The sequence below is a fragment of the Amblyomma maculatum genome, chromosome 9 (assembly GCF_055883805.1).
Source record: "Amblyomma maculatum isolate TAMU_Amacu chromosome 9, ASM5588380v1, whole genome shotgun sequence".
NCBI classification, from domain to species: Eukaryota; Metazoa; Arthropoda; class Arachnida; order Ixodida; family Ixodidae; genus Amblyomma; species Amblyomma maculatum.
The window spans coordinates 15,239,264-15,259,684 of record NC_139352.1 but is presented as its reverse complement, the minus strand read 5'-3'; the positions used below and the strand labels follow the sequence as shown (position 1 = coordinate 15,259,684).

Sequence of the window (20,421 nt, the reverse complement as noted above, 5' to 3'; positions counted from 1 at the left end):
AATTTAGAGGGGCACTTAAGCTCCGGTGCTAAAGCGTATCACACACGGGCGATGTTTCCACTTTATTTTCGATACATTTTTCTTCGCATCTTTAGTTTTGAATTATTGAAATTTTATTTTTAAAGTTTTTATACATCGATAGTTATCATCAGCAATCATTCGCTTTTCATTCTGAGTAGTTTGACGGCTTTTAAGGCATTTTAATTTTTTTTTAATGATGTCAATTATCTGATCAAGAACGCACTCTTAATCTTCTTATTTAGCATCATCAAGCATCGACTTTCATTGTGGGCATTCCGACAGCTTTCAACCCCCTTTTCCAGTTTTGTAATTTAGTTCGTTAATTACAATTATTTCGTTACCTCGTCATTGCTTATGGCTCACCAATCAATATTTATGAACTAGAACCACAAGTTACCATGACACGACTTTTAACGCAGCTCCCGCTTATTTCCGAGATGTGCCGACTACTACTACTACTATACTACGCGACGCCGATGGCTTTTCGACCGAACTAGCTGTATAAGCTATCGCTTAATAAGGTTCCAACCTTCCGCCATTACTCCTTCCCCAAGATTCGCAATGACTTAGAAGACGATACGGCTTTCTCCAAGCTTCCGCCGCTACGCACGTTGGCTCAGGGAATAAGCTATCAGACGGCAACGTGTGCTTACCAGTGTGGATGAGCGGCTCATCCGCGAGCACGCTTGCCGCGGCCGAGATGAGCGCGCTGCCGAAGTATATCTGGCTCTGCTGTTCCCAGATGGAGCGGCTGTCGTTCTTGTAGTAATACTGCGGAGCACGAATACAACATCAACGCAATTAAAAGGCGCACTTAGAGCAGAATAGTTCGCAAAACTGTTGTCAGCCGGAGGCCACTAGTTATTTTACAGATAGCTGGTAGAATGTGACATCTCGGCAATGAATGATTTTCCAATCATACTTTTATCTGTGAAGAAGAAGTTAAATGAATCTACTGCACACGAACAGTGTGTATCCTATCAATCCTGTCCGCATCCGCAAATATCTTTAAACTAGCTTAATTAGCACCGAACATAAGAGCAATCGAAATTGATGCTCCTCTTCTCCCCCAGCCAGGAAAAAGGAAAAGTCGCGAAGGTGCCCCACCACGCCGTCTTGATAGTGCAACTCGTCCAATGAGCGGGCGCCTCCAGCGCTCGACATTACTGTGGATTACAGTGTGCAATGATTGGTACATTCTTTTGGCTCACAAAATACTAAGTCGGGAAAGGAAGTTCTCCTATCTGGTGACACGTGTTTATGCGACGTATTTCTTTCTGAATACATTCAAGGGGATCTCCCTCTCTCTCTGTGTCACACACACACACACACACACACACACACACACACACACACACACACACACACACACACACACACACACACACACACACACACACACACACACACACACACACACACACACACACACACACACACACACACACACACACACACACACACACACACACACACACACACACACACACACACACACACACACACACACACACACACACACACACACACACACACACACACACACACACACACACACACACACACACACACACACACACACACACACACACACACACACACACACACACACACACACACACACACACACACACACACACACACACACACACACACACACACACACACACACACACACACACACACACACACACACACACACACACACACACACACACACACACACACACACACACACACACACACACACACACACACACACACACACACACACACACACACACACACACACACACACACACACACACACACACACACACACACACACACACACACACACACACACACACACACACACACACACACACACACACACACACACACACACACACACACACACACACACACACACACACACACACACACACACACACACACACACACACGGTCACGTCTTGATAGAACGCAGAAGAAGGCCTAAAGATAACGCGGTGTGAATGGTCGACCGGAACAAGTCTTGCATTCAAGCTTCCTTCTCTTTCAGGCTCGCGCTCATCGTCCCAGTCGTCATCTGCAGCTTTCGATGGGCAAGCCATATTCCAGCCATATGCTGTGCGCAGGAAAAATGACCGCTGAAATGTAGTACCATGTGCCTGTGGGGGATATAAATTATACTGGCTTCTTCGCCGCGAAGTACTTACCCAGAACAAGGAATGTGCGTCAGAAAATAGTGAGGTGTCAAATTTCTTCTCAGTGAAAGCACTGACTGCCACGCGCAGCGGTACGCGTTGTGACTCGTCTTAGGGAACTTCAGCAGTAATTTTAGATGATCAAGAAAACAAATAACAATGCATACCACGACCTGCTCACGTAAGGTTCAACAAACTACGCGGAAAAACAAACACCACCCGAAGCTCGAATGGCAACGATGTAAAGAAGAACACACCTCGGCACAGTTACTTTAAGATTTTTTCGCGTCATCCCGCTGTAAAATTTGACTATTCAAGAATCAGCCCAATGACGGCGCTTATGCCTGCACTGTGCAGTGCTCCGCATCTGTCACCACCTAAGAGCTCCGTTCCTCTAGCAGAGAAATCTGATTACCGAGCAAAGCAGCAATGTATAGCGATGCAGCGCGCAATTTTCTCAAAATGATTAGCGTGATTTATGACCGCTTATTTCTGACTAGATCTGCAACATGTTCGCTTTCTTTAACAGTGACAACAACGCTGCAGGTGTGTCGCGTCGTAGCAGTAGTTCAAACTCTCCGGACTACGCTTCGACAGCTCACGGATTTTACGAAATGCCTTCTTGCCGAATAGACTAGGCCTAATACCTCAAATAGCCTTCAACAGGCCTAGACCGAGGTGTATATGGAATGAATAAATAAATTCAGCATTAGCGCAACTAAACGGCTTAGGAAAACATCACAGAGCAGCAGCTCAAAGCGCTTTATCCCACTTACTGCATCACGCCGCGCTGCCAAGAGGTGGCGCCACGGTGTGTCCTCGCGCACAATAACGCTGTAGTTTCCCTGTCCGCGTTTCATTTGGGCTGATATGGTACAATGGACACTTTCAGTCTAATAGGCCAGCAGTAAGAACCTACTTAAGTACCACTCTGATTCATCAGGATGGGATCACGTGGTTTGAGATGGATGACATCTTGAGTTTAGTGTTGGAGTCGCTACCTACTACCTACTCTATGAAAATCTTCATTCATCCGCTTTGACCGTTGAATGTGGCAACCGTGCGTATTTTTTCAACACGCAACATACATTCTTGGCTATGAGACCTCGTATACAAATGAAGGTGCTCGCACGCCGGGTGCACACACCTCCGTGTAGACAGCCGACGTGGTGGATAGCGTTCCGCACAGCAACGCCAGCGAAATGGCCATCACGATGTCCGAAGAGCGCCCCTCCGTGGCGAGGACATCCACCTGGCTGCCTACCACAGCCAGCAGGATGAGGCCGCCGGCCGTCCACTGCGCGGGCGTCACCGGGTTTCTGAAATAGTACCTGCGACGCCCGCAAATGTGGGTTTTGTACTGAAATAAAGAGCTTTCGCGACATGTCAAAGTAGGGCTTAATTAAAAAAGGAAAGAAATAGAAGACTATATAGAAAATCAAATAAGCAGTTTGGAAACGAATTTACCTACGGTAATAATAATAACAACAAAGAAAAGGATTAATATTATAAGTGAAGGGGCAGCACCTCACACTTTTAAGCGAGATAAGTTCGTCCTAAAAGGTGGATGTACAGAGAGCAATTCAACAAAGAAGACACGTGCTTATTGTGCGGTAAGTCGTGCTCAGAAACAACGGAACGTATCCTTTTGGAACATATCGGACTGATCCTTTAATTCGATGGCACTGAAGTGAACGTTCTCAGGAAAAGCCTGCGTTGTGAGCGGGAAACCACGGACATGCCTATGGGCGTTGGTGGGTGGCAAGTGACCGTGGCTGGTCATCGGGTTGTGTGGCGTCACGATATCACATGACACGGCAGATTCGAGAGGCGCTGCCAACTCGTGCTTCGCCTTTGAGGCAGGGGCTGAGAATTCAACCCTCCAGGACCCTTGGATCCTTAGGCTAGGCCACGTAGGCACGTTCGTACGGGGATTTATATCAATCTTGGGCGGTCTTTCTTATCATAAGAGTGTATGTCAGTGAGTATGTGGGGAGTAATAGAGGCACAATCAGAAGACTAGTGATTGGTCAACAGCAAAGTGAATGCACGCGAACGAGAATCCGGCATCCGGGAGTCAGCAGTGGGGACCAATTAATACTGTCACGTTATCCTTGGATGCAGAGGTTGTTTCCCTAGCTCTTCCTTTTTTACATTGATTTAATTGGTTTGGTTTGGTTTGTGGGGTTTACCGTCCCAAAGCGACCCAGGCATGAGAGACGCCGTAGTAGAGGACTCCGGAAATTTCGACCACCTGGGATTCTTTAACGTGCACTGACATCGCACAGCACACTGGCGCCTTGCTTTTCGCCTCCATCGAAAGGCGGCCGCCGAGGTCGGGATTCGATCCCGCGTCCTTGGGAACAGTAGTCGAGCGCCGTAAGCACCGCGCCACCCCGGCGGGGTACATTGTTTGAATATAAACCCTAGTTACACGGCCGGCTTAACCTTGATTACGCTTGACCGGGGATATTGAACTTAACCATGGTTAAACGCGAATCACGGTTCGCTGTTGCTAAACAGCTCCCACCGTTGTCGGTTACGGCAGCCATTGCCCAAGTACATCCGAAATGACGCTGGGATCGACGTAACGGTGCAGAATTTATAGCTAATATTTATAACGCAGCTTCTGAAGTGCCTTCAGACGGAGCTTCAACAGCGCGGTCAAGCACCGCACGATGACAGCACTTTCTCGACCGCCGTAAACAACGCCGCGTGGACCGACCTCCCGCAAACCATGCGCGAACGAGTCAAAGACGCTGCGAATCCCTTGCACCAATGCCGGAAATTAAGCGTGCTAAAATTTGTTGCAATATTGAGCCGACGCCGAAACTGAATAATCACTGAGGGTCGCTGGCCAGTGACGAATTGCTGGTAGCAGCGATAACCGCGATACAAGTAAGTTTCTGGACACAGGCAGCTGCCGCCGGTGCATCGCGGCTCATCTCTGCTAGCTTGCACGCTAGTTCTGTGACTAACGCTTCGCCGAAGTTCATCACATAGATTTTGTTTTACTATGACATGATCGGATTAAAAAAAGGCAGTTTCATCAGTAGATCATTTACGATAGCGTTGATTAGTTCGAAAGAGTCGTCCGGCAGCGGCTTTAAAGCGAAACAAGTTAGGCCTGGCAACGACGCACGGCGCCGTAGTCCGCCGCGGTAAATGCCACGTGGCTCAGCCAACTCGCAGCATCCGGTTGCAAACTCGTGTACTTTCACGATACAACTGAGACAGCACATCTTTAGACGTTCCGCTCAGCAAGGCGCCGCGCAAGCGATGGTGCAGAGACAGGCGGGGAAGTGAGTGATGAACGAGGCTGCAGTAGGCGATTTCTGCGCTGCCAGGTGTAATCGACGACGTCCGGCGGCACTGTAGACACTCCCTATTTTTATGTGTCGCTCTTAAAACGTAATATAAGTTGGTTACAAAGTACATTGCTGAAGCAGACCGGCTCGTACATTTCGCGCACTCGGACGCCGACGAGCTCCCTCACTCAACAGGCGCCGCCATATCCTCCATAAATTAGGCAAATCAAGGTCGCCAAGCTCGGTTAGTGAAGTAACAATGGTTTAGTCCGTTGTGTAACATAGGCTAACTACAGTTTCGCGTAACTGCGGTTAACTCTATCCGTGTAACAGGGGTAATACGCTGTGTCGGTATACTCCCGACAGATTGCTAATAGGAAGAAAAATAAAACAGGGACGACGTCGTCGTCATTGTGATTCACGTTAGGGTAGTGCGAAGGGCGACTGCGCGTGAATGTAGTGTTCTATATGCACAAACAAAACAGTTGAGTTTGTTAAAGATGAGCTGTACAGTAACAGAACACAAGTCTATCTGTACCTAGAACAAAAAGGAAGTATTCCTTTAGCAAACACAATAGGCAGCGCCGCTTGCACTGTGAAAGCGCTGTATCGATCTGAGCGGCAGAAATTGCAGAAGCTTCGATATATGGTGTATCGGCCATCGCATTGTCGAAAAAGACGGCGTTTTTGTGATTTGATGTAATTGAAATTACCTGATGCCTGCTTAGGGAAAGTTTTTCGTGGTTTAGTCGGCCTATTGAATTCACTGCATAAAGTGCAGTACAAAAAAAGAAAAAAGTTGTGGTTTAGCTCTGGCTAACCCTAGTTGAATTGCGAAAGCAACGGTGGAAGCTTCTTTTGCCTGCTACATTATTCCCCTATCACGCCCTGTCAGTGTAAAGTGCTACATTATTGGGGACACTTAAGCTCATTCTTTAAGGGTATGACGCTAGAGCGTAAGCTACCAGCCCACATATAAAGTCACGCTTCAACCTAGCCGTATGGACGTGCCTGAGTGTCGTAGCGGTAACGAGAATGCAAACGGTTCTGGCAGGCTGATTCTGATATCACCCTCCCATATGAAAGGAGCGACCCGAGTTGGCAGCTCGCCCGTGATATACAGGTAACATGAATTTCAATGTCATGACAGGCTGTTTTTTTTTATGAGGAGACCGTAGCTACGCTCGTTCACGGTAGCTGCGGCCACCCGAAGTCTCGCTTTGGCTGTCGTATAGTATTGGTTTCGCAATAAAATTAGAGCGGCTCAACGCTGCTGAACCGGATGTGGAGCGAAAGCTTTCTGTGCGGGCAACACGCTATTGTCGTTCGTCTCTACGATGGTGGCAGTATCACTAGCCGTTTCTTCTTCTTGGTATTATTATTATTCTCCTCCTTCTCGTAGCTACGCCTCTTCACGATGTAGCTGCGGCCGCTCGAGGTCTTGAAAAACTACCGCAGTGTAGCTTTCGGTAAGAAAGAATGCCTGCTGTTTATCTTTGGTGTAAGCGAGTATGTCGCGATAGCTTCACGCGGCTACGCCAGGTAAAGCGTGGAGTTCTGCTATATGGTTATACTTCCTCCGGCTCCGTGGAGTAGCTCTGGCCGGAGTTGTAAGCTCGACTGTAACCAAGCCGTATGAATGCGCCTGCGTGGCTATAGGGGTAATGTGAATGCAAGGATCTTGGCAGGCTTTTTCTGACATGGCTCTTCCAATTGAAAGTATATAAGCCCGAGTTGGCAGCTCCTGCCAGACGTAATGTCTGCAGCTCGACGTCCAGTTAGTGCTAGGCCATGTCAGCTGCCAACTACCGGCTGCCAACTTAGCGACCCTTAGTTGGTTAAATGATACGGTGCAGCCACGTTGACGGCTAGAAAACTTGGCGCAGTGTAACTCCCGCTACAAAAGGGACGAACACAACAGACGAGAACGGGCTAGATCGCTTGAATAGTCCCGTGTTTTCTTACGTATGTCATTTGCTGCGCTAGCTTTCTGGCTAGAAAATTATCTTGGCCTCGAGTTCCTTTAGATCTATTTTTTTGCAAACCTGAATGACATATGTGTGGTTCTCACTAAACAATTTTAGTTTGGTGCTGGTCTTGCTCCCTTTTGTCGTATTTTCGTTTTACCGGCGTGTTTTTTCTTCGACAACTGTCTTAGATGAGATTTATGGTACAAGAGGCCGGCTCACTTGTAAACGAACAGCGTGAGAAATATTCTGCACTGGACGAACACCAGCCAGACGGCAGGCGTGACGTAGTGCAGAGCGTAGAAGAAGATGTTGTTGGTGACCATGAAGATAGCCGAGGGCAGCAGGAACTTGAACGAAGGTTTCATGCTCAGGGAGCCACTCTTCACTCCGTGTATACCCGCCACAAGTGCGCACTTGAGTGCCTCGGTAAACGCCACCACCAGCGTTTGATTCATCGGGTACCGGCCTGAAAGCAACGGAAAATGCTTCAATGCATTCATTTGTTTATAATTTCACATAGTGATAAATCGTTTACTATAAACGGGCAGGCCGAAAACAAAAATAAACAAAATGAAGGCAAATTGTCATATATACACGCACGAAAAGTAGATGCTTACAACGAAGGGTAAGCAAAAAGTTGCTAGCGCTTTTTATTCCGCTATTTATTTGCACCAATGTACACGTGATCTCTATACATAATCCCGTCCGCATTTAATGCGCATTATTTGCCTCCCAGATATCGCCATGTAAACATCTGTCCTGCGCCAGGTTTTAGCTCCAAGGAGGAACAATTGTCATTCGTCCTTTTTCTCTGGTTGGAAAGTGTAAAAGGGGCTGGAAATCACCACAGACGTTAATGACTCCACTTCTACCTCATTCTTTAACAAATATTTTGCTGATGTGCATTCCGGAGTCGATGTCTGGAAACTGCCAGAAAGTACAGCTAACTTTTAACCAGGAAACGGTTAAGGGGGCCCTTTACAAGAGGTTTAAGGCATAGAGTTTCTTACTCTTACCTAGAGGGAAAGCTGTGCTGCCGTCTATGGGAGTGTACATGGAGTTTCCAGACAGCCAGTTCAGCCACCATGGGCGCTTAAAGCATCATGGGCCGGAGAGCTACCGAGTGCAGAACTACAACTTTTGGCCAAAACTAATGCAAAGATAAACGTTGTTCTACCGTAAATAATGCCCTAAGATTGAATATTGTGACTATAAATTGCAAAAAGAGAGAGAAACAACATGTCAGTGTGATATTTATCCAATATAAGCGCGATGGCTCTTTCTCCTATTGGCTTAGTTTTGAGCAGCACAAATACCAATATTTCGCGCTTAATAGGCAAAATTTGAAACAGAAAAACGTTATAAAAATATTCATGGTTGTGCAATCACTTAAGGAAGTTTTGAGAGGCATTTCGGGAAACAAAAACCATTTATTGGCGACGTCTGCTTTTGCGCCTTCGCTACTATGGCTTTCGCGGTCTATGTACGCACCTTCAGATGATGATGATGACGAAAAAGAAACATTGCAGTAACGCCACTCCACGTACCCGAGAAAGATCGACTGTCCCGCAACAAGTAGCACACCGGCCTATGATTGTTAGCGCGCCCATGGTGGCTGAAGTGCAGCGCCCTCAGCTTTCCCTCTAGGTAGTGTAAGGAACTCTATGGTTTAAGGCGAAAGGCTTTAATGCCTCGTCGTTGTCGACAGAAGGTTTTCAACAGAAGTGTCACGCTTTCGAGAGCGAGAGTTAAAAATATATTAATAAGCCTTGTCCCCACCGGTTATTGAACCTCCATCCTTTGGATCCCCAGCCCAACAGTATCTGTCTGCGCCACGCCCCGGATCGTGAAACGCTCTTCATAATTCCGCTTGTCTACCGTGAGGATGATAGCGGGATTCCGCGAGTGACAGAGACTGCGCTTTTCCTTTCCTGTAAACAAATTATAGAACGCCGGTGAACTTTGATGCGTTCAATAAAATGCTGGTTTTGTTCGACAAGGGGCGCGTAATGTACCGTCATGACAGGCCATGACGTCACCAGGCGATTCACTCGTGCTCTCCACAAAAATCGGAACTGTTTATCTACAACCCAAAAGCGCTCAGGTGTAAACGCCAGATAAACATCAGCGTAACAGTAGACGGCCAAATAGTGCCAAAAGTCGAACAAATTAGGATCCTGGGGCTGTTTCTACAAGCAGATGGGTACAACGACACAACGGTAAAGAAACTGAACGCGTACGCCACGCAAGTCACGGGTCTGTTCAGGAGAATCGCACTCAAGGGTCGGGGCCTTAAGGATCGAAGCCTCCTGAAACTAATGCAGGCTTACATCACTAGCCGCATATGTTACGCCACACCATTCCTAAACATTAGATCAGACCAAAAGCAGAGAATAGACGCACTCATCAGACGATGCGCGAAGAGGGCTCTGGGACTACCCATCTCGACCTCGACTGAACGCCTCCTCGAAATGGGGGTGCACAACAATTGGACGGAACTAGCGGAGGCTGTGCGCATGGCGCAACTAGAAAGATTGAGCAGAACCACCACGCGCAGAACCATCCTCGGCTGGGTGGGACTGCAGTCAGATAGAGGAACAAGCCACAAAGTAGACATTCCACGAGAGTGTCGCGAATATATAATAGTGCCCCCCCCCCCCCCCCCCCCCCCAACTTAAAAACATGCACCCTACGTACAACAAGGAGAGGAGACAAAAGAGGGCCGAGACTCTCGCAAAGAAAGCGGGGAAAATGAAGCCCGGGGAGGTCGCCTACGTGGACGCGGCTAGCGGGAAGTCGGGGGCGGCGGTGGCTGCGGTCGTCAACGGCCCCGGCGTGCCCGCCGCCGCCGCGTCCGTTAGAAGTCGAAATGTAGACACGGCTGAAGAAGTTGCAATAGCGCTCGCTTGCGTTGGAACGGAAGCCAGCATAGTTATTAGTGACAGCAAAACAGCTGTCTGGAACTGTGGAAAAGGGAGGGTCTCGAAGGAGGCAGCCAAAATTTTAGAGAAAAGAAAACTTGAAAGAAAGATTCGAATTATTTGGACCCCCGCGCACGAGTCCGTCCCCGGCAACGAGGCGGCGCACGAGCTAGCCCGAGCTCTCTACTTCCGGGCAGCCGTAGAGCAGCCTGATTGCGATGGGATGGACAAGAGGCTGCAAACTTATAAGGAAATTTTAGAACACTACACACTTAGCAGAAGGTCCCTGCCACCACCGGACCGAACGCTAACTAACAAGGAGGCCGTCGCTTGACGGCGCCTGCAAGCTGGGAATTTCCCAAGTCCCGTCTGTCTTTTCCACACGCAAGTGGAGGAAAAGGCGGGCGATAAATGCGAAACCTGCGGAGAAAGGGGTACTCTGGATCACATAATCTGGCAATGCCTTGATTCCCCTGGCGCCAAGGAAAACATAAATAGTAGAGAAGCCTGGGAAGTGCTACTGCGGAGCGAGTCCCCCGCCAACCAGCAGCAAGCTGTCCGCCTGGCGGCTGAAGCCGCGAAGAAACACTGTCGCTTCGCCTGTCTTTAGTCGCGGAGGCCCCGGCCTCCGTCTCATAGGCCTGCGTGCCGGGGGCGGGGAGTAGGGGGCCTCCAACATCGGTGGAAAAATAAAGTTCATAATAAAAACAACAACAACATGCATATGTTGTATAGGGCCATTTTTTTTTAACCTACACTACCTACACTAGTGTAGCAAAAAACCATTTGAGGTATAGGAGATTTGCTACACTAGTGTAGGTGGTGTAGGTTAATGACCCTGTTGTTGTGGCTGTTGGAAGAAGGAAAAGAAAATGCACAGGCCTGCTACTGACTCTATAGCTGAGCCACCTATAATAATAATCAATCAATCAATCAATCAATCAATCAATCAATCAATCAATCAATCAATCAATCAATCAATCAATCAATCAATCTTTATTTAATGTGCGCAGGAACAACCATGTGGTCTTTGTGCTGCAGCACAAAAAAAAAAAATTAAAAAGCACAAACATGTTTACACACACAGAGAGAACACAAAAAAAAAGAAATAAATAATACATGAAATGAAACTGAGACGAAAAGTATCACGGAAAGTAAGCAAACAATGAGTAGCATCACTTATATACACAGTGAGAGAATTTTTTAGCACACCAGGAAATAAAGGAAAAAAAAAAAAAGAACGGTAGATAGAAGAGAAAAAACAACAACAACAGATAACTGACATTGATTATAGTAATATAGAAATATACATAAAATAAACAACCATTCCAGGCGCAACAAGTGCATGGTACTTAAAACACAGACTAGAAATACAGAATAATACAATAAAGAAGTAAAATTGAACAAGGGACAGTAAGATTCGAATATAAAGTTTAAAGTTGAAATAAAAGTAGGAAACGGATAAAAAGTAGTTCAAGATACAGACAGCATTGAACAGGAGAAAAAGCAAAAAGTGAAGTAAATACAATATAAGGCTAGAAAGTGGGAGTTATATGTGATAAAGTACTATTTAGAATACAACGCTACGAACATCCAATGTAAATGAACAGAGCGAGTTTTGGAAGATGTCAAGGTGAGGACAAAAAGAGTTAAATAACCACTGCATCTTGTCCAGAGGGGAGTGGGAATGAAGAGGAGAAACCTGAAATGGTCTGAATTCCCTCATGCTCTTTCGCGGAACGCGCAGAAGGATGTACTCTAAGAGCTGAGGGCACATAATGTGGCCATGAAGGAGTTTGTACAGAAATATGATATCAAGTCTGATACGACGGCAGTGAAGGGAAGGAAGATTCAGTTGGGCGCTCCTGGTGGAGCGAGAGGGGTAAGTTGCGCAAGGAAAGCGATAATAAAATATCCGTAAAAATTTTTTTTCTACTCTGTCAACCTTGTCCAAGTTCGATTTGCAAGTGCCATTCCAAACAACCGACGCATACTCCAAGACCGGGAGGCATATGGACAGGTACAGTTTTAGGAACGGAAGTGGAGTATGGAACTCTCTCGAAAGTCTGCAAACGAATCCGAGTGTGCGCATAGCCCGCTGAGCAATGCGTTTAGTGTGAGAGGAGAAGCTGAGGGTGCGGTCAAAAAGTACACCAAGGTCATTAATTTCATCAACCCTATCCAACAGCACAGAATTGACAGAATAATGGTAGAGAAAGCTATGTGTTTTACGAGTAAAGGACACAACCCTAGTTTTGGAAGAATTGAGGGTAAGTCGATTCATCGCACACCAATCAGAAAAAGCAGATATGTCCGATTGCAACAACACGCAATCTTGAAAAGAATGTATTACCTTGAATATTTTTATATCATCAGCATAAAGAAGAAACGAGGAGTTCTTTATCGCCGAGGAAACATCATTAATAAAAACGGAGAAGAGAAGCGGGCCTAGTACTGAACCTTGAGGAACTCCACTCGTTGCAGGGTAAACGAAAGAAGTCTGTCCATTGACACTGACAAAGCAGAAGCGATCAAGGAGATAGTTGCGTAGGAGGGCTACGAGAGAGACTTCAACGCCAGAGAGTAGAAGTTTTTCAAGAAGTAGTGAGTGAGTAACAACGTCGAAAGCTTTGCTCATATCACAGTACACAGTGTCAACCTGACCCCTCTGAAGGACTGCTGCAGAGGCATACGTCATAAACGTGACTAGGTTGGTAGAAGTAGAGCGACCCGACATGAAGCCATGTTGATTCGGTACTATGATATGTTTGAGATGGAAGGAAAGTACGCTGTGCAAAGCTAATTCGAAAAGCTTAGAGGTTGCACATAGAAGAGAAATCGGACGATAATTGGAAACATCAGATTTGTTTCCAGACTTGAAGACAGGAAACACGCGTGCCATTTTCCACACGCGAGGAAAGGCAGCATTTTTTAAACAGTTATTAAATATGGCAGTCAGTACTGGTACGAAGATATAACTGAAGGCTTTTATTATGGCAGCTGGAATGCCATCGGGTCCAGGAGACAAAGATGGTCTCAGACGCTTAAGACTCTCAGTTATCAACTCCTCGTCAAAGAGAATGGAATTAGATAGTGCACCAGATGGGAGGCAAACGGAATCACAATGTGGATGTTTGTAAACGGAGGAAAAATGTTGTGCAAAACTGTCGGCAACATCCTGAATTTCCGAACCCTGAGAGTCAACTAAGCTGATACTTAAATCTGATTTAATGGAACGCTTGCGAACGTAACGCCAGAACTGACTAGGACGATTTGAGGCATACCTCTCTAAAGACTCAAGATAGGAGTCGTAGTCCCGCTTGTATAAGCGTTTGCAAAGAGAACGCACACGGCGAAACTCATCTGCCCAATTGTGAAACCCAGGGCGTTTCGCTTTACGATGGGCCCGTTCCTTGAGCTTTAACGCCGTTATTAGTTCCCTTGAAAACCAGGAAGGGAACTTCCTACGCGTAGGAGTATGCAAAGGTATGTACCGACGCATACCATCAAGAACTATTTCTGTAAAGCGACTGACTTGTCCATCTGAATCATTAATGTCATTTAAAAGGGACCAGTCGACGGAAGAGAAGAAATTGAAAAGACCGACATAATCACCACGTGAATACGCGAAACGGGGCGAATTCCTCACCCGATCTGAATTAGTAGAGGGTGAGGCAGAGACAGCAGTAGTAACTAGAAGCGGAGGGTGAAATTTGTCACAGCGAGTCAGCGGTATGTCTGAACTCAAGACTCGAACACTTTCAAAATTCGATAGACAGATGTCAAGAATATTACCGCAACAGTTTTCAATGAAATTGTGTTGCTGCAAAGAGTTAAAGGCTATGAAATCAAGTAGAGCGTTACACTTACTTAATATGTAATGATTGTTGTGAGAAGAAATAAGTGAGTTCCAGTTGATACCAGGAGTATTAAAATCACCTAAAATAAAAAGTTTGTGTTTGCTATGACGGGTTATAACATGTTCGATTGAGAGAAGAACATCATCATAGGCTGAAGGAGGTAGATTCGGAGGAATGTAGAATGCTGCAAGTAAAAGTTTTTCATGTCGATTTAAAGTGAGCTCGAGCCACACACATTCTTCAACAGTTTCCAGATCGGAACGTCGAACACACTTCACAAAACTGTCAATAGCAATGAGCACTCCACCTCCTCTTGATTTGGGACCTGTTTCAGGGCGGTCGCTACGAAAAACAGAGTAATTATTTGGAAAGAAATCATTGGAAGGAATATCACTTGACAGCCAGGTTTCGGTAACCACAACAGCGGTATAACAAGAGGACAAGACGCTAGAAAAAAATTCTGATCCCTTAGTCCGAAGACCTCGGGCGTTTTGATAATAGATATTCAAATTAGGGGCCACTGCAATTTTGCGTCAGTTCAGAGGGATAAAGCATATCGTCGTAAAGCTTCCCACGAAAGTCCTTGTATATGCAACCCATCGGCCACATCGAAGGCTCAACAAGCTTACTGTAGGATTCTTCATCAACTTCAATATGGAAGGACGAGTAGGAGTCGTACCTTGTTTTCAGCTGCCGGCAGGAAATGGGGGTAATATTCACTGATTTTAGATGGTTGGTAAGGTCTACCGATGTAGTATCGTGACTGAGTTTAGAGACGAAAATAGTCTTCGGACGCTTCTTTTGGTAAATGGCAACGTTCAGGACAGATGAGCTCGATGCGCCAGTAATGGCTCGACTTCGGTGCTTCTTCATCGCACTGGGTAAGTCAACCGCACGGCGAGGAGCAGAGGCAGAAGATGAACAGGGAATATCTCCAGGAGTCATCCCTCGATGAAGAGCGGCGGAGTAGTCCACAGATGGCTGCTCCTCACGGGTAGGATTGCCCACGGAGACAACGAGAGGACGCTCGACGAGAGGACGCTCACACTGCGAAGCAGCGCACCGCACAAGCTCCTGGCGTAGGCCGTGAACATCGGCACGTAAAGAGGCGATAACCTCGGCTTGTTGTACGAAAGCCCGCGAGTTCTCTACACGAAGGCGCTCGTTCTCTTCCCGTAGCTGGGCAACCTCATCGCTCAGAAAAGAGATTCCCTCAAGCGCGTCGAGGAGGAGAGCCCGTAGCGAGGCAAACTCACCGCCATGTTCGCCGGTCGCGGCTGAAGGGGGAAAACCGGTCGGGTGGCTGGGCAGGAGCGGGGCACCAGGGACTCTAGCACCACCGTCGCTAAGACTAACACCGTCAGACGACGACGACGCACACAAATTACACAAGAATGGCCGAGAGCCGGACTTCAGAAGTTGCAGCTCGTCATCCGCCCAGGTGACGCACTTCGTGTGAACACGTTTCGCACAGTCGGCACATCGTAAAAACTGCTGCTTGCCAAAAATCGGGCGGGAGCACAGCGCACATGCGTCCTTACTGGGCGCCATCTTGAAAAAAAATAATAAAAAAAAAAAAAAAAAAAATAATAATAATAATAATAATAATAATAATAATAATAATAATAATAATAATAATAATAATAATAATAATAATAAATTGGTTCACAGGAAGGGAAAGGTTCAGTATCTGTCATTTGTGTTTCTGTAGACGCCTGGACTGCGCCGTAACGGAAGGGATTAAGGTGGGAGTGAAAGTGGTAGAGAGAAAGAGGAACCGTAGTGGAGGGCTGCGGAGTAATTTCGACCACCTGGGGATCTTTAAGGTGCGCTGATTGCTTTATAGGAAGGGAAAAGCGCGGTAACTGTCTCCCTTGTTTTCTGTGGACACCTGAACCGCGCCGTAAGGGAAGGGAGGAAGGTGGGAGTGAAGTGGAAAGAGAGAAAGAGGAGCCGTAGTGGAGGGCTAAGGAGTAATTTCGACCACCTGGGGATCTTTAACGTGCGCTGACATCGCACAGCACACGGACGCCTCTTCGTTTCGCTTCCATCGAAACGCAGCCGCCGAGGTCGGGTTCGAACCCGGGTACTCCGGCACAGTGGTCGGGCGTCTTACCACTGCACTCACTATTCTCCGCGAACACATGTACCACGCCGTAAGGGAAGTGGAGAAGGTGGGAGTGAAAGAATACAGGGAGATAGAGGTGCCGTAGTGGAGGGCTACGATTCATATGGCCTCATCACACTTTAGTGGTCCAAAGTGTTTATTGTGTGAGAAATGAACCGTTGCTGGGTTTCGTGAGGTGCATTGGACGAAGTAGCTTCGTCGAAAGCACTTATTAACTTCGAGACCATTTTTATCGGTGTGGCACAGCGACAGCGTTCCAGGCTGAACACAGGATATTTACTTATTTGCATGAGGTGATGGCAATCATACAGCCTACGAAGCAAAGCTACCCGGCGTCCGCAGTATCTTTACGGCTAAATGAAAAATCATCCTACTTTCGGTTGAATTTCCAAGATGGTCAGCAAGTGTCTTCGAAATGCCTTCACATCAGTTTCGTTTCCCGCTCGACAAAATTATTTCCGGTGTTTCGCACCAGCCGCAATATTGCTTGAACTATCTGCACCCTCACTACGTTAAATGTTAATTTCTGTCCGATCGCGGCAAACATGCGTTAGATTTGCAATGACCCACCATGGTTTCGGTAGCGGAGCGAATAACTGAAGATCATCTTGCCGACGTCGGTGAAGGTGGTGGTGGCTGCGATCAGGAGGGTAAGCAACAGCGAAGTTTCCTTCCGCTCCAAGGACAGCGTCTCGCAGGGCTCCGCTTCCACTGGGGTCTGCAAAAGGCAATGATGAGCATTGTGTTTATAAGGGAAGACAGAGCTCAATACCTTTCTTTCAGCGGTCACCTCAAGCGTGCCGCGAAAAAAGAGTCCTTCGAACCTGTACTGATTTTGCACAATACACGGTTGTCTTCTCTGTCTCCATCGAGAAGCGGCCGCTTAGGTCGCCTCATCGCCGGCAATCAGCTATCTGGAATGAAAAGGCGCGCTGCAGCTATCTCTCTCCTCGGTGGCCACCTTAACTTCACAGTAGGAGGAGGGAGTAAAAGAAAAAAAAAAGCTGTTGTAGTGGATAATGAGGTAGAATCTATTACAATATAGTTGAAGGTGATCGCAAGCTTCTGGGAGGACTCCTTAGACCAGTAGTCTTCTGGATGTGCCGGGCCCAGTGCAGCAGCTTCAGCCAATTAGGCCGAGCGGCCAACTAAGCTAGCGTTTTCCAGGAGGTGCGCTGAGGATATTTTTTGGGTGGCACTGCTAGCGAATGGAAGGATAAGCAGGCAGGCCAGCACCCTCCTCAGGGAGGCGGCAAAACTAAAAAACAAGCAGAATGTGCTATGAGCACCTGGGCACGGAGGAGTGGAGGGAAACCTTAAAGTCGATGCGATAGTTCGAGGTATACACAAACCGAGCGAGCGACGAAAAGGGGGAAACCAAAACTACTCCGAACAGCTACGGAGAGCTCACCATGTTTTGGAAGTAAGGGAAAAGGCAGACGTGTGGTAGCTTGGTATGCTTTACAGCGTGGTTGTTAAGGGTGTGGAGTGAATTTTGAGTGCGTTTGCTGTCGGATCTAGTCAATGCTTTCGATCTTATCAAGTGACTGGAGTGGTAGCATAGTCAGGAGATTCGTATTATTTGTCACCCCAGGTGTTGAGAGGTTTCGCCCGTGACCGGAAGGAAATTTCAGCTTAATCATACTTTATCGCATTGCTCAGAGGATCTGCCTCCCAAGACTCTCATAGAAGCTACCTCACTTGAATCCTGGGCGGAAGTGCTCCTTAATGCGAGCCCCGATATACAATTGAGCGCTGTAAACCGCGCTGAAAAACTCGCCGCAAGCCACCAGCTAACGGCCACTTGGCTCTTCCACTAACACTGCTCCCGACAATAAAGCTTTTTTTTTTTGTCTCTCTCTCTCTCTCTCTCTCCCTCTCAGCCGAAGACCCATGAACGCTGACAACGGGACGCAGAGGTTCGGGCGCGCTGTCTATAGAATGCGAACAGCAGAGTTGCGTAGAGGGCCGGGAAGGAGAAAACGCCGCGCTCTTTTCGAAATGGTACATATTGATGTGATTTGGTAAGACCGCGCATTGAAAAGCGAAGAAGGGTTTATTTCAAGGACCATGCAAAAGCTCTCCGCCTTGCATACGTATAGTCTAGGTGGTGTTGCCTTGGATCGCTGACGCAAGTGGTGGCGCTTCCGTGTGCGTATCTAGAGCGGCGTCCGTGCATATAAGACGTCTGCCTTGTTATCATACGATTTCGTGAGGTATATATGTAGCCTGCGGTCGACCATCACCTGCTTCATGCTCAAGCTGGATATGTTTGGCAACTGGTCTAATTTCAGGGTTTGTAAAGAGTTGATCGGGGATCAGCCGTGTAATATAGTGAAGGGTTCGTAACTAATCGATTATTTGGGGCTCTTAAACGTGTGCTGCCATCGCACAGCACACGGCCGGCTTTTGTGATCCACCTCCATCGTAAAGCAGCCACCGCAGCCAGAATGCAACTTGCATGATTGTGCTCATCGTAGAACGCGCTATCCACAGAACCGCAGCAGCAGGTCTGCACTGCGGATGCTCACACCGCCGATGATGTGACATTTTGAGGCGTTAGGTCAGCAACAGCTAATGCGCGACATTTGCAGTTATGCGATATCGCACACAAACAAAAAGAGCATTTCGTTTTGAACGGCAATATCAGCATATAAGCCGACTCTAGCAAAACGATTCTTAACACAACGACGAGTTCTGGATACCCACATACATGACGCTCAAATAGAATCATTTAGCCGCAATCCCCGCAGTACAGTCATCCTGCCTTAGACACTTGGTAATGCTGGGTTTGTGGGAAATGAGTTGGTTCATCAAATGACCATAGATTCCCTGGTCAAATCGAAAGTTAGTTGAAGACACTGCTACATTCGAACAGCAAAACGTTGAGCACACTATTTGAGAAACCCGCTCAATATTACCACAACACCGTGCATGTCGCTCAACAGGGAACAAGCATGCTTCCATCTCTGCCTACCCAACTGCGGCAGTGGTTTGCGCAGCACATGCGCTCATTGCAACAGCACCAGTCGCTCACGACGCGTACTACTTACTCGGCAATCGCGTGGAACCATTGCAGTATTGGCACCTTCCTCAGCCCGTGGTTGGACATCACGCATCTTCTTCTTCTTCTTCTTCTTCTTCTCCCTCGTTGTAATGGCACATACCCACAGTGGGGGTATGTGCATCTCTGTATTCTCCATCTTCTTCTTCCTTGATAAATGGCTGGCCTGTTTTGATGTCGGCATGTACTACCTGTGCGCAGCTGGTCCTGACCTAACAGGGCATGAATGCCTGTTAATCTTGCGTTTTTACTCTGAACAATACTTAGTACACAGTGAATACATAGTGAAGCACAACGAGGAATCCACGCGATGAAAAACTTTTAAATGAAATCATTATGGCTTTCTTCTTTTTTTTTTTGCAACTTCTGTTGGGTTTTTGAAATTGTTCATTCCAATGCAGTCGCCAACACGTTGACGTGGAGAGGTTGCTCAAGAAGGCACGCCAAATAAATTGCACCAAGGACAATTACGACATTACAGCGAAGCATGCTACGTTGCGATAACAGGCCGCGTTTTTCGTAATTACTTATGAAGAACAAAGATGAGCTGTAGTCGTTCATGCACCGCAGTAAGTCCTGGAAACTTGTGAATTTCATACTCGGCTTCGCCAGTAATTGGCCTGAAGTGCGGATTAAGCTGCCAGAATGGGCCTCAAGCATGTCTAAGCGAAATGCTTTGATTAGTTGATTAGCTTATTTTGGTAAATAGAAATGTAATCGTTACGCTCTTTACGAACACAATGTCAGTCTTGTTGTACAATCCACCTGCACAGGCCAGAAATAAAAATATGTAAATGGTCAGAAAAAGCTGGGGGCTCCGCCTCTGAGGGCATGGTTTTAATGGCTCCCTTCGGTGGCTCCTCTCGAATTCTCATTCACTTTGAAATTCATTTAATCTACTTAATTTGTGCCTATGCTATCTCGCACGTATTCATTAATAATAATATTTAAGTGGAAGAC

General features: G+C 47.0%; 1 protein-coding gene across 1 annotated transcript in view; it reads right to left on the bottom strand.

Moving 5' to 3' along the window:
* The window catches only part of LOC146178410 (uncharacterized), an 85,481-nt gene that overhangs the window by 1,053 nt on the left and 64,007 nt on the right, over nucleotides 1–20,421 (bottom strand). Inside the window, exons 2-5 of the mRNA XM_084578244.1 lie at nucleotides 16,968–17,115; nucleotides 7,708–7,954; nucleotides 3,358–3,541; nucleotides 675–792 (exon numbers count right to left, since the gene is read on the bottom strand). Coding sequence (XP_084434370.1) covers nucleotides 675–792; nucleotides 3,358–3,541; nucleotides 7,708–7,954; nucleotides 16,968–17,115 — 697 coding nt within the window. The remainder of the gene's footprint in view (nucleotides 1–674; nucleotides 793–3,357; nucleotides 3,542–7,707; nucleotides 7,955–16,967; nucleotides 17,116–20,421) is intronic.